Source organism: Filicampus tigris, chromosome 15 (genome assembly GCF_054856515.1).
Source record: "Filicampus tigris isolate MCC_2025a chromosome 15, RoL_Ftig_1.0, whole genome shotgun sequence".
NCBI classification, from domain to species: domain Eukaryota; kingdom Metazoa; phylum Chordata; class Actinopteri; order Syngnathiformes; family Syngnathidae; genus Filicampus; species Filicampus tigris.
This window is the reverse complement of record NC_141231.1, coordinates 8,524,206-8,537,866: the sequence shown is the minus strand read 5'-3', so window position 1 is coordinate 8,537,866 and position 13,661 is coordinate 8,524,206. Positions and strand designations below refer to the sequence as shown.

General features: G+C 40.2%; 1 protein-coding gene and 1 long non-coding RNA gene across 5 annotated transcripts in view; one reads left to right on the top strand and one right to left on the bottom strand.

Annotated features, from left to right (window-relative positions):
• Positions 1-457: 457 nt before the first annotated feature.
• Positions 458-13,661, bottom strand: part of arhgap24 (Rho GTPase activating protein 24) — a 47,619-nt gene continuing 34,415 nt past the window's right edge. For all 4 annotated transcript variants that reach the window (XM_086053296.1, XM_086053297.1, XM_086053295.1 and 1 more), the window contains 7 exons: positions 12,343-12,465; positions 7,745-7,952; positions 6,419-6,551; positions 6,265-6,338; positions 5,184-5,305; positions 3,977-5,120; positions 458-2,869 (listed from right to left, as the gene is read on the bottom strand). In XM_086053296.1, the coding sequence (XP_085909422.1) occupies positions 2,593-2,869; positions 3,977-5,120; positions 5,184-5,305; positions 6,265-6,338; positions 6,419-6,551; positions 7,745-7,952; positions 12,343-12,465 (2,081 nt within the window). In that variant the 3' untranslated portion in view covers positions 458-2,592. The remainder of the gene's footprint in view (positions 2,870-3,976; positions 5,121-5,183; positions 5,306-6,264; positions 6,339-6,418; positions 6,552-7,744; positions 7,953-12,342; positions 12,466-13,661) is intronic.
• On the top strand, positions 730-5,463 carry LOC147135332 (uncharacterized). Its single transcript, XR_015089820.1, has 2 exons — positions 730-960; positions 2,606-5,463. It is a non-coding gene; the product is annotated as an uncharacterized LOC147135332 (long non-coding RNA).

Genomic DNA, 13,661 nt, shown 5'->3' with positions numbered 1-13,661 from the left:
ATAAAACATGTATCTTCTTGAAACAAATACTATTACAGTACTAATATACCAGCTGATATAAAACACACATAAAATACTGTATTTTGAAATAAATAGGGCATAAATTCAATAAAAAAAATGAAATTATAATAAATATAATAATTTAATTTGATAAATTAGTATACTGAATAAATGTGCAGTAGTACATTTTTAAAAATTACTGTATAAAGATAAAAGAAAGAATATTACAGACACTTCAAAAACATTTTTTTGTCTTTATTTGATGTCTTTGCCATTTGTTAACCTTATAATGTATTATATTTACATACTATTTCATTCATATTATTATTTGTATTTAAAATATTTGTATTCAAAATATTTTTGTTAGAAATAACAATTCTCACAAATTTATCAGAAAATAACTGAAAAAAAGCTACAAGGCAACACTGAAAGAAAAGAAGAGAAAATGCAATTTCCATTTGTTTAATGCGTTTTTATTCATAGTTACCATGTGTATAATTACTTCTTTAAGTATCAAGTATTCCGTGTGTGGATCGTTCCACAGAAGTCCCAGTCCTTCGCCTCTCATCATAAAAAAAAAAAAAAGACTGCTGAGGGCGATGCACAAAGACGAAGTTTTACATGCCTCAGTAGGTGCTGCTGTTTTGGTTACCAACATGGTTCAAACAGGCTTATTTGAGTGAGGCAATTATTCCTCTTAAGTGGGAGGGAAATATGGTATGTACAGTATATAGCGAGGCTAATATGTAGCCACCTAGCATCGGGACACATTTTTCGCACCTGCAATGACCAGCAGCAGGTTTAAAACAACTGTCTCGTATTGTACACTTTATTTGGTTCAACACGTGATTAGAACAAGTCCATCATAGACACTCCCTCTCACGCACATCTTGCTACACACTCGCTGCTGTTTGGTTTAATTTGGTCATGAGCCCGATGTGCATGGACGAGAACGAGGAAGTAAGTGCAAGCATGAATACAGTGTGAACATTTACGTATATTTAAATATTTAGGCATTTGTTTCTCTTTATAGACAAAACGTGAGTTCCCTCCTACTTTTTGCTTTATGTACACGAGCAGAATGGACAACAAAGAGCGAGGACCAACGGTTTCGTACGTAACGTGTCACATAGCCTTGAGAGTATTTAAATAGCGTTCTATTTACACAAAGTCTCACCCAGACGTCACCCCAGGCAACGTTATCGTTTATATTATGTCCTCATTATTAAATGAAAACTTTTCACCGCCTCGTCCAAGCTATCACTAGCGATATGTGGAGAAGAGTTGCTAACAGAGGCAGATGGGGTGGTAGATGGAGGTCCAGGATGTTAATCAATGCAGAAGAGATGCCAAAAAGAGACAGAAACGTTGCTGACAGAGACAGAAGAGACCGGTATTAGAATAGAATAGAATAGAATAGGTGGGAATTGCAACTATGTCAGGCAAGGGTACAGATTCCTTTTCGCATATTAAACTGCCTTTGAAAAGTAATCTGCCAGCTGTCATCAAGCCCACTGGGCACTTCCCGCTAGCAGCTAGCTTCTAGACGCTAACGCCAGTGAGCGCTACAATTTTAATCAATAACAGTGTAATTAATTAGCGATATTCTTACTCTATCAGATTAGCGATTGAACACGATTTCGGGATGATATTTTGTGTTGTTTTGGTGGCAACATTTTATGATGACATGGTAAACTGTTGTCAATATAAGGTTGGATAGCAACTTGTACGATGCAAGAACAGCATTGCGAGTCAGCCGAGTGACACGTTCGCCATTAGTTGGTTAGATAAATGGATCTGACCGATGTGTAGCTTGTTGTTGCTGAATATTTACCAACTGTATCTGTTCTTATTAAATAAAGCGGGCGGGAAGGTTTGATACAATTCGCAGTATCGCCAGACTGTAAACACATAAAAAATGGTTGTCTGAGTAGATGTTGTTACATATGTTGTAATGTTTTACATATTTTTTTAGAACAAATACTTCATAGATTTAAGTTAAGAACACCAGATAAAGAATATGCGCATTTAAAATATAACATAAGAAATGTGTGACAGACATCTTGGGTTTAGTTCCCCTTTAAGTCCCGTAGAGGTCCATTGCGCAGGTTTTGAGCGGTGCCTGACAAACAAATTCACAATGCTACTGCTAAAAACAATTCCAACAATAAAAAAAAAAAGCTTTGCACAGCCCTTATTTTTATGCCAATGCTAATTGTAGCTGCGTAGTCATAGTAGCATGATTCACATATTGATAGGTAAAGTGATGGAAAACATGCTCAGCACCTCTCCTGCCTCTGGAAAGCGTCTTCCAACCTCTCAGCTGGTTTTGATTTATTTCCAATTTTTTTAAGCAACATACTAGTGGAAGTGAAGACAACGTGGAGGTTTTACGATTGCAATCATATCTAGCACCCGTCCTGCCCTATTAGCATCTTCCAAAATATCCAGTTCTTTTTAGTTCCGATTTCATTTTTTAGTGGCGAAAGTGAATCATCCGTTGAAGTTCCTCGACGTAACCGGCAGCCAAATCCCGCTCTGAGCCGCCACAATAAACTCTGTAGTCTGTACGGGTATTTGCCCAGCCCGCCTTCACTGTATCCAGATGGGGTTGCTGCGATCGGGCCGGCGTGGATCGACAGCGGTGGCGGAGGCGGAGTTGCCGCCAGTGGCGGTGAGGTCACTAAAGGTGGAAAAGAACTGCTCCATCTCCTTCTGCAGCATGTGATTGCGGCGCTCGGCGTCATCCTTGGCGCGCTCAGCGTTGCGCAGCTTGATCTCGGCCATGGTGTACTTCTTACGCTCTTGGTCCAGCTCTTCGTGCAGGCTCACCATCTCCGACTCCAAGTCCAGGTTGCGCTGCTCCAGGCTGCAAAAAGGACAGAGGTTGTTGAACATGGGACAGATTTAGGATGAAGGCTTCAATAAATCCAAACTGGATCAACATAAAAAATGCACAATTTCATAGTCACCAAGACTCCACCTGAAATTATGGAAAGAGTGACACTTTGTTGGAGCCTTTTGAGATCTTTTGGCCAACTTCATTTTTTCTGACGCCTTCTATTTAAAGAGAAGTCGACCCCCAAATGTTCTTTACAATAATATTTTGTTTACGCCCACACTAGAGGGCAGCATTTTGATTACAATTACGTTTGTGCAATATGAGTTAAGAAGCAAAATCCACCCGTTTTTATACATCTCAGGCGCGGCGGCCATTTCGTCACTTGCTGCCGAATGAAAATGACATCGCAGTTGCTCAGGGCTCAGGTAACAACCAATCACGGCTCAGCATAAAAAAACAGGTGTGCTGTGATCTGCTTGATTCATATTACACAAACACAATATTAATCATCAAGTTTAGACTATAAGGGCCGCATAGAACATTTTTGGGTTGACTTCCCCTTTAAAGGATTTCTTGATTGAGCAGGTCTGGAAGTAATTCGGCTTACGTAGGGTCAGTGAAAATGAACTCAGCATTCCAAAAATGTGATTAGGTGCAGTTAATTCATGATTTACTGTAAAAAGCGGGGCAATTCTTTTCGCATACAGCAGGGGCGGAGCCAGAACGTGGCTAACGGTTGGGCCTGGAAAAATCAGTGTGGGCCTGAATATTTCTCTCACTTCGCACAATCCTCCTGTCCCGACACATCGTACAGTATATTCACATAAAATGACAAACCGAATAAAATGAAGTTCAGATCTTCCTTAGACAACCACAATTACGCTCTTCTTAATATTCAATTTGAAAAAAAAAACACAATTTCATAATTTACTAAAAGATGTAAAAGTATATATTTTTTCATGACTCTCACTGGGTGGGCAGTCTATCGATCTGGGTGGGCCTGTGCACACCAGGGTCCACCCATGGCTCCGCCCCTGGCATACAGGGCCACGTAGCTTTGTATATGCATGTTTAATTGATTAAAAAAAAGAATTTTAAAATGCTTTTTCGTTTTCTTTTAGCTAATAATCTCACTTCTTTATCCTGGCCTCATAGTCAGACTTCTGCTTGAGCATCTCCTGCTTGAGACTGGCCACCAGACTGTGCAGCGCGCCGTGTCCTCCCGCGCCTCCTCCTCCTCCTCCTCCTCCGCTGTACTTGCTGCCATGCTCGCTGCCGTTCCTCGCCGCCCCGTCCCCTCCCGTCGCCTCCCTGCCACTGTCCCCTCCCTCGTCCCCGCCCGAATCCCCGCCGCCGCCGCCGCCGTCCTGGTTGGGGCCGTCCATGTCCTGATAATGGCAGACGTAGAAGTCCTGCTCGGGGCAGGTGGTGGTGGAGGAGCGGCAAGAGGTGGAGTTGTCCGGCAGTGAGATCTCGCAAGAGGACGTGGACCAGGTCGCGCTGTCCACGCTCTGCTTGTCCTCGCAGCTGCTGCTGAGACACGCCACGTGTGCCACGTGGTTGTGCTGCTGCAGGTTCTGATGGTTCAGGTGCACATTGTCATACGTGGACAGACGGTTCTGGTTACACGCTTGATCCCCGTTGGGGTAGTCGCGCTGCGCTTTGTTTGCCTCCCGTAAGGTGACGCATCCGTTGGGTAACCAAAGACCGCCCCGACCGTTCAGCACCGCCGACATCGCGTCAGGGCCGGAGACTCCCATGCGAAGAACCCCGTTGGCGTTGCTGCCTCCCGTAACGCCGCCGGTGCCCATTTTTGTGCCCTTCTGCATCCCGTTCCTGCGTCCCGGTAAGCTACCGCCGCTCATCAAGATCTGACACTTGTCCAGGGTCGGATCTGAGGAGGGCGGCGAGGAGCTGAAGGATCCATTGGTGACGATCCCGCTTCCTTTACTAAACGCGGGGTTCTTTTTAACCGTGAGCGGCGGGCTCCGGGTGTTGTCGAAGCATCCCGGAATGTTCCGAGGGCTGGCGGAGCGCGGGGAGCCTCGGTCGTCCTCGTGCCGGCACGGAGAGTCGAGCGCCTCCCAGACGCACTGGTGCACGTTGTTGTTCTCGACGTTCTGAGCCACCGTCGTCTGGGCCGCGGGTCGCCTCGGCAACTCCGCGTTGTTGTTGTTGGCGAGCTCCGGCGGGCCGGCGGGACTGTCCTCGTCCCGAGGGAAGAGCGCGTCGTGCCGGCCTATCAAAACCGCCATGAGCTGCTGGACCAGGACGGTTCCTGCCGGCACGAGAACAATCAACAGTTTGGCAAGGAAACTTCTGGAGAGCTTTCAGTACGAACCTTCCATGATGGCAACCGGATCCTTGACTTTTGGCCAGAGGATGTTTGGCCCAAACACTGTGGCCAAGTTCTGCACGCTCATTTTATTCACTCCGGAATATGACTGGACTTCATCAAGAAATCTGCCAAGTAAATGCAAACATACAGACAAACTGACTCATGTGGTATTAACATTCTAGGAAGGAAAAACTTTATTCTATAATACTGTATTTTCTTTCTTTTTGTAATTGTAGGATTTTTTTGGATTAGCACTACATTATTAAATTTCAAAATACTGTGATTTTCTTCTCATAACAAGACTTTTTATGTATGTATATATATATATATATATATATATATATATATATAAATATATATATATATGTATATATATGTATATATATATATATATGTATATATATGTATATATATATGTATATATATATATATATATATATATATATATAAATATATATATATATATATATATACATACACAGTATATTGTTAGCATTTTAGTTTCAACTTTAACCCTAACCCTCAGCAAAATGTCCTCATAATAGGCAAACTTTTTCCTAACCAATTACAACTTTGCTCTATCGTGTTTTTTCCATTAAAAAAACAACTTATATACCCAATTTTAATGTTTATTTTTCCTCCTTGTAAAATTGTCATCCCCCCATCTCCTAATATTCTCTAAAGCAAAAGATTTTTTAAAGTTTAGTACTCCTCATCCTTGTAAATGTAGAGGACTTTTTTCTTGTAATTTTGTGATTTTTTTCTCATAACGTGATTTTTTTTCCCTAGACAGAAAACAACTTTAGCTATCCTAATCTCCGGACATTTTATTCATAATAGTACCTTTTTCTCAAAGTATTACTTCTTTTCAGAACTAATTACAACGTTATTCTTGTACTATACTATTTCCCAACATATATTTGCTGATTTTTTTTTCTAAAACTACAAAACATTCTATGGTATTTTTATTCTTGTGATATTGTGATTTTTTTTTTTTCTTGTAATTGTAGGACTCCAATGCCCACATCATATTCCTACATGTTTAGAAAAAAAAGACTATTGGTACTCTCATCACAGTGTGTACCTGCAGATGTATTTGAGAAGATTGTAGTTGACTGGAGGTAAACCGTCCACAAGCTTTCTCAGCTCCATCATACCCTGCGGATCACAGAAAGCGCAACTTCCTCATGTCGCTTGCATGTGGCCGAAAATCAGCCCTTCAAGAGCGTCCGTCTCACCGTGTCGTCCTCCGCGCCGAGTAGCTTGGTGCAAGCCAGGAAGTTATCGTACTTGTGGAAGGGGACGACGGGCTCGGGGAGTTCTCGGAGGTAGAGCTTGAGCAGCGACGCTACCGTGTGCACGTCTGTGTTACTGCAAAGACAAAATTGGATCACGTGGTGGTTTTTATGGACTGACCAGGTGTTGCTATTAAAGTCATTCAACAAGATTTAATTCCATTTGAATGCATTGTCACAGGAATTTGCACAAAAAGTTAAGAGCTAAGATGTTGAGGGAAGGTGATTTGGTTTTCTTTTTTGATACTCAAGGGAGACAGCAAGAAAAATCGGCGGTTTTGAAACCTTTCATTGGGAAAAGTGTGTGTTTGCAAGTGTGTTGTGGTGTTAGTTTTTGTACATTTGTACAATAGGGTATAATGTTGCACTCATTGCCTAAATGTAAGCAGGCACCAATTACAGTCAAACTGTCACTTTTCAACTCATTTTTGTAAAATACAAACAAAGAGAACCTAATCAATTCCAGTCAGAAGAGAATGACTAGGGCTTATTCCTGATTTATTTGTATGCTTATTCCTGTTCTTGGTCCCGTTTGTACAAAGCAGATAATACTACTCGATTTCAGTAGAAATTAAGTGTTGAAAATGTCAGTTTTGACTCATTTTTGTACTACTAAATACTTGTACTTTTTAATGTATTATTCTTGCTTTTTAGTATCGTTGTTCTTGTTACACCATTTCAGTTATCTAATTTCTGTGCCGAATCCTACTTAATTCCAGTCAGAAGATTAAAGTTATATTCAGGGGGTATTGTTCTCGTACAAACCGTAGGTTTTGTACTCAAATTTGTACAACATACTTATACATTTAGTAGGATTTGTATGCTTGCTCATTAGTATATTTGTATATTCCCCCCACTCTCCTTTTATTTCTACAAAAATACTATTAATTCCAAACAGAAGGGAAAATTAAGGCTACTTAATGTTCTACTTTATTTGGACCACGTAGTACTACATTTAGAAGTATTTTTATTTTTGCAGTATGCTTCATATTGCTCTTGTCGAAAATGTCAATTTTTATGTAGTGTTGTACAAAATACTTCCTAATTCCGTTTTGAAGAGATAATTTACTTTTGCCTTGTATATGTTGCTTTTTTTGCAGCACTGATGCAAGTGAATCTGTGCACTTCTGTGACATAAATTTAATATATTTGACACAAAGTATGTTTCACATGTCAAAGGACTATTTATGGTTATAGCAGTAGGCGTGACAGCGGTTGTTCGGATAAGGGGAGGTGTTGACTGTTGGTCACGTGACAAAAGAAGCTCACCAGTCAAATAGGGGCTTCTCTCCGCAGTCAAAGGCCTCCTGCAGCTCTTTGACCAGGTTGGCCTGCCCGGGGAGTCTGAAGAGACCCTCCTCACGAAGCCCCCGCTGCCGGATGAAGTCCGCGCACTGCTCCACCAGCATGGGCGCCATCTTGTTCCCGTAGCGACGCTCGTACCGCACTGTCTCCTCCAGCTTCTGGCCAAAGATCCCTGCAACGTAATGCCAGAAAGTAAGATGAAACACATCAAAACACAAATGGTGGAACAACCCATGTAGACAGAAAATATAACAATAGTCACAGGCATATATTCTTTATCCTCCACAAAAAAAGACTAATAGTAGAGCAACTTATTGAGTAGTAGTAATATAAAAAGTAATTTCGTCATTTGTGTCTGCATGCATGACTGTATTGTACAGTACTGCCTCCCAGTGGCCAAGATGGGCACACCAGAAGGAGCAGCGCACCGGACCGGATTGCAGCTTTAAATCAAAATGCACAGCCTGTTTAATGCTTTATATTCTATTCAATAAAGTTATGACTAAAGTACAATATTATACTGAAACAACATTTGTTTTCCGTTTGTTTTAGTTTTTGGTGGGGTGGGCTGGAACAGATTAATCACATTTTCCATTCATTTCGATGAAAGAAAGAGGATTTGAGATCTGAGCATTTTAAATTGGTGTCAAATCAAACTACACACTACACAATACACTATTACCCATTTTCTAACTTCATTATTACATTCACCAATTTAATTTAAAGATATTAAAAGGTGTAAAAATTACATTTCACATTCAAAATATAAACATAAAAAATACACAAGTATGACTAAACATAATAAACATTTTATTTTATTCATTTTTTTAAAATAAAAATACAACTAATCTTCAATGAGAAGAGATTTACAGTTGTGCCAGGGTCTTTGTCTACTCGACACCAGATAGCTCTATCCATCCATTTTCACACAGAGACAAACATCCGCACTCACAATCACACCTAGGGGCAATTTAGAGAGTCCAATCAAGGTACCATGCATGTTTTTGGAATGTGGGAGGAAACCGAAGTACCCGGAGAAAACCCACGCAGGCACGGGGAGAACATGCAAACTCCACACAGGGAGGCCAAACCCACGACCTCTGAACTGTGCTAACCAGTCGACCACGTGCCGCCCAGATAGCTCTATTTTTTTCTTATTTTCTTTCAAATATGAAAGTTATATTTAATACAAAGTCACTCAAATGAAGATGTAGAGACAAATATGTTCTATAATGACCATTAAAATAAAAGCAGACAGAACAGAGAACCGAAGTATATACTCCCCTACTAACCCTACACCCAAACAAAACCCTCACGGATCTATTTGTCTAACTTGGTTCACTTGACACAAAAGCAGCACTGAATGTTTTATTATGGTAACGCAGCTGGCATCCCACACCATGTCTTGTTATTGTACTCACCCCTCTTGAAGCTGATGCACTTTATCAATTTATGTAGGAAGCGCTTGTTGAAGAATTTACCGAAAGACAACACACTGGATGCACTTGAATTAAAGTGCCAGCATTCCACCATTTTACCAACAAAAATGTTTTTCAAATGAAGTCCATGAAATGGAAAACAGCTTCACACACATGCACACAAATCCCAAGGAATACTTGAAATTGTTAATCCTTTCAGATTAGGAATATTGTTTGCAAGGAGTGTAGGTCCAGCCACCTGAATCATGAGGAATGTTTTGCGCAGAAAAGAAAAGGAGGTCATCCTTGCAGTCGTCTTAGTCATGAGTCTGGAAAGGTTTCCCCAAGTCACATGTGACGCCTGTGTGAGTGTGTGAACCCAGCACAAATGTATGATTCATAATTATTTCCGAGGTATATGTCTGAAATTGCATTCATTCCCCCCCCTCCCTTCTGTTTTTTTCTTTTCATCTGTGAAAATGGGGAGCTATAAAATGCGACACGGCAGACTCCCGTTCTGTATCCTCCCTGCAGGTCGTTGTTTGCGACGGAAGGTATTAGTTCTCAGACTGCCATGTTAAAATTCTCCGACCATGTAAAAAATCACATTCTGATACAAACTAGTAGGACCACTTTTGAAAGTTCACCAATTGCCAAGCCCATTTGAACTCTCTTGTTAACCAAAACAGTAGGCCCTACCAAGGCAAATAAACAGTCTCTCAGATAAAGTGCAGAGTCTTACCACATGTTGTAAACAAGTTCCTCGCGCAGCATTGAAAATGTTCTGAAGTTATATGAACTTAGTTTGAAATGAGGCCACTCCACAATGTCTTAGTTGTTCCATCCAGTCTGCCTCGGTTCTTGCCCGTTTTTCTATATTCCTGCATAACTCTCCTTTGTGTAGAAATAAAGGCATTCCCCATCTGTAGTTAAGTAAATAAACAGCACCCTGGGCCGCTATTACAGTACAATATAGAGCTCAAAAGTTACATTATGAAGCATTGCTGTGTTTTAATTTGAAGGCCAGTTCCAAAAACACCCCTAAGCCCGACGTTCAAAGTTAACATGTAAACGTTCCCAAAGGACAAGCCGACCGCTAATTACCGTGCAGTAAATCTGGAAGGATCCACAAGGAGAGGCCACGGCAGCACATCCCACAAAGTCTAAATTCAGACCACAAGCTGGCCCACGATCCAACACGACATCGCGGCCAACCCCCGTTATCAGTCGCTCCCAATCGCACCGCGAGGCCCCTGAGCAGCCAATCGGGCCTCAATCTGCTGCTGCAGCACAATGTCAAAGGCCGGATTGGCCCTGAACATGTGTGTATGTGTGTGTGTGTGTGTGGGATAACGAGAGGGGGTTGGCAGAGGAAGGCCACATTTCGAGTGGCATCATTGACAAATGGCTCGTCCCTTTCAAGAGCAGTCAACTGTGATAGACGTCAAAGTCCAAACTGAGGGGTCAACGCGGCCTCCAGTGCTCACGGTGGTCCGCCTACGCATGCGGCACGTGTGCCCCGCAACAAGCACCCCATGAACATGCCAAAGTAAAAAAAAAACAAAAAAAAAAAACATTAGTTACGCTTGCACACATCCATCCAATACATCGCCAGGAAACCTACAGTGCAGTGGATATCAAAAGTCTACACACCTCTTTTCAAATGCCAAGCTTATGTGATGTGAACATGATAAATCATTTTGAAACGTTTTCCTCCATTAATGTAACCTATACTCTGTACAACTCAATTGTAAAAAATATCTTTTTCAGAGGGCAAGTAAAAATAAACAACTGACAATAATGTGGTTGTGTGCACAACCTTTGTAAATGGGGACATGGCGGTGCCCAAAATTAACTAATCACATTCAAATTCACGTTAAATGGCTGTCAGCACACGCCTGCCACAATTTAAAGTGCCTCTGATTAATCCTGAACAAATTTCATGTTCTAGTTAACTCGTTTAAAAAAAAAAAAGTTTTGTACAGTTTACATAGGTTTCCATAGATGATGGAAAAAGTTTTTAAATGATTTATCTTGGTCACATTTTTATATACAGTCAGCCCCTGCATAATTGTGGCTCAGAACCTGCGGATTCGCATTTTCAATGGGCGGCAATTATACGCAGATATTCGCTTTTCACGGGCCGTCCTGCAAATAGCGGGGGTTCGACTGTATCAACAAATACTAACAAATAACAATAAACTGTATAATACAAAATAACAATTCTAAAACGAACATATAGAATATAAAATAATAATGAATAACAATTTCATATTTAATTAATTTTAATCTATTTACAATAATTTATAATTTGTCAAGGAATATTAAACAACAACATAATTACATTTTTGATTGTTAATTACATGAATTAAATGATCACATTATTATTGTCTGAATGTATTATTTATAGTGTTGACAAACTTAAAGTTTTAACTTTGGAGATTAATTTAAATTTTATAAAGCGTTAACAAAATTCACTCAGTTAACTCAGTTTTATTTACTTCCTGGGGCAGCTGACCTCTGCTCACTTTGCAGCCAAACTTAGAGGAGTGTCAGTGGCGTAAAGACGGACTTGTACGTAGTTTTACTTTAAAAAGTTGATCCACGGATCATTGGAGGAATCCAAAATAATTTGTGTACTTTGCAAAGCCAATTTCAAATACCATATTAGTTGTACGTCTTTGGCGTATCGTTCAAGTTTTATTGTACAGGCAAAGAGTCGTATTCAAGGATCAAAGAGAGCTACGATTAGAACAGTATTTGATTGGAAATATACTTAAATAACTGTCCACATTAATTCCAAGTTTTTACTCAAGTAAATATCTGTTACAAGCCGTGTAGAAAATTGTAGTTTAAAAATGCGATTAATCGCGATCAATTATGGAAGATATTGCAATTAATTAGTTCAACAAATGTAATCGCTTGACAGCACAAATTATTTATAAAAACTGTAATGACATGGTAATGCAACTACTTCTCAACCATTTGGAAGTTCCCATTCAAATTTGCTGTGGATTTAGATAAAGTCACATGAATTTTATTTATTTATTTTTTTTGTCAGTCATTCGTTGTTTAGCGCAAGGGTTGCCAACCTGTGGCCTTTAGGCCATAAATGACAGCATAACTGGGTATCTGTATACTGACCTCCCCCAAAAGGCGCCCATATCACCCTGCGGATGGTCTTTACCCAATCCTCCATGTCATTCTGGGTGCTGGCCATAAGGAGGTAGGTCTCATGGTTGGTTGTCATCCGCTCTCTGTCTCCCCCTGTTGTCAAACACAGTGAAACATAAAAGTTGAAAATGGAACAGGCAGCAAAACCTCCATTGTAAAGAAAGTATTGCAAAAATGAACCTCCACTTTAAACATCTCCCTTAGTCACTTGTTGCTAAGCAGAATTCATTGGGCACAGTCATTTGTGACCCCAAGCCTAATTTAAAAGAAAAAAAATGAAATGGTAATATGCCAGTCATATTGACTATGCTGGTTCCTTTGGGCTCATGGATTTGCACCGGAGAGACAGAGTTAATTGCTTATTTCAAAACTCTTGGTTCATACAAGATTAAGAGTTAAATAAAAAGAAAATCACCTAGATTGACAGTGTAAACAATTTGAAGAACTATACAACAACTCATAACAATGCCCTATAAATGGGGACAATTCAATAACAATGTAATCTATTGAATCCATGGTGCAAAATTATTGGTGCCCGTAAACCTAAATAAAAAAAAAAAAGCAATAGCCCAGTCCTGTTCACACTGGAAAGACTTAATCATCATCATCATCATCATCATAATAATAATGACATCCAGTAGAACAGCCTAGTCCCAACACTTCATTCGTCAATATCTCACATCTGAACTGAATTGTATTCCACTGTACCAAAGAATATGAATATATTGGTTGAATTTGGCAGCAGTTTTGCATTATAGCCGGCGGGGGCCATAATGCAAATCCATCCAACTATCTTTCCAACATTTATTTTGTATAAATGTTTTTCATGTATGTGTCTCAAAACTTATAGTGGTGGTATGGGAGTAATTTCTTTAGTGTGTGTCTGTCTGACTTCTTGTTCCTGTTTTTTTTCCCCCATTGATCTACAGCAGTTATTCTCAAGAACTGAATAAAAGTATCCAATTTAACTTAATTAATCAGAAATGTGTCTATATTTACTACAAATAATGTAACTTTGTCCATCTATCTATGCCAGTAAGAGGCAGTACAATTGCATTTTCATCCACTCTAAGGCAAAAGGTACAGCAAAATCTACCTGTTGTAGTCTTACAAACAAATAACAGCTCAGATTCTTCCTTTGTAAAAATACTGCAAGTTCCTTGTCCTTCCTTGGCTCAATAACGGCTGGGAAACATTGGTCTACAGGGCAGTTTATGATCAATTCTGGCTAGCAACAAGTGACTAAACGTGGCCATCACAATGACAGTATATGCAGTAGTTTTGTCCTA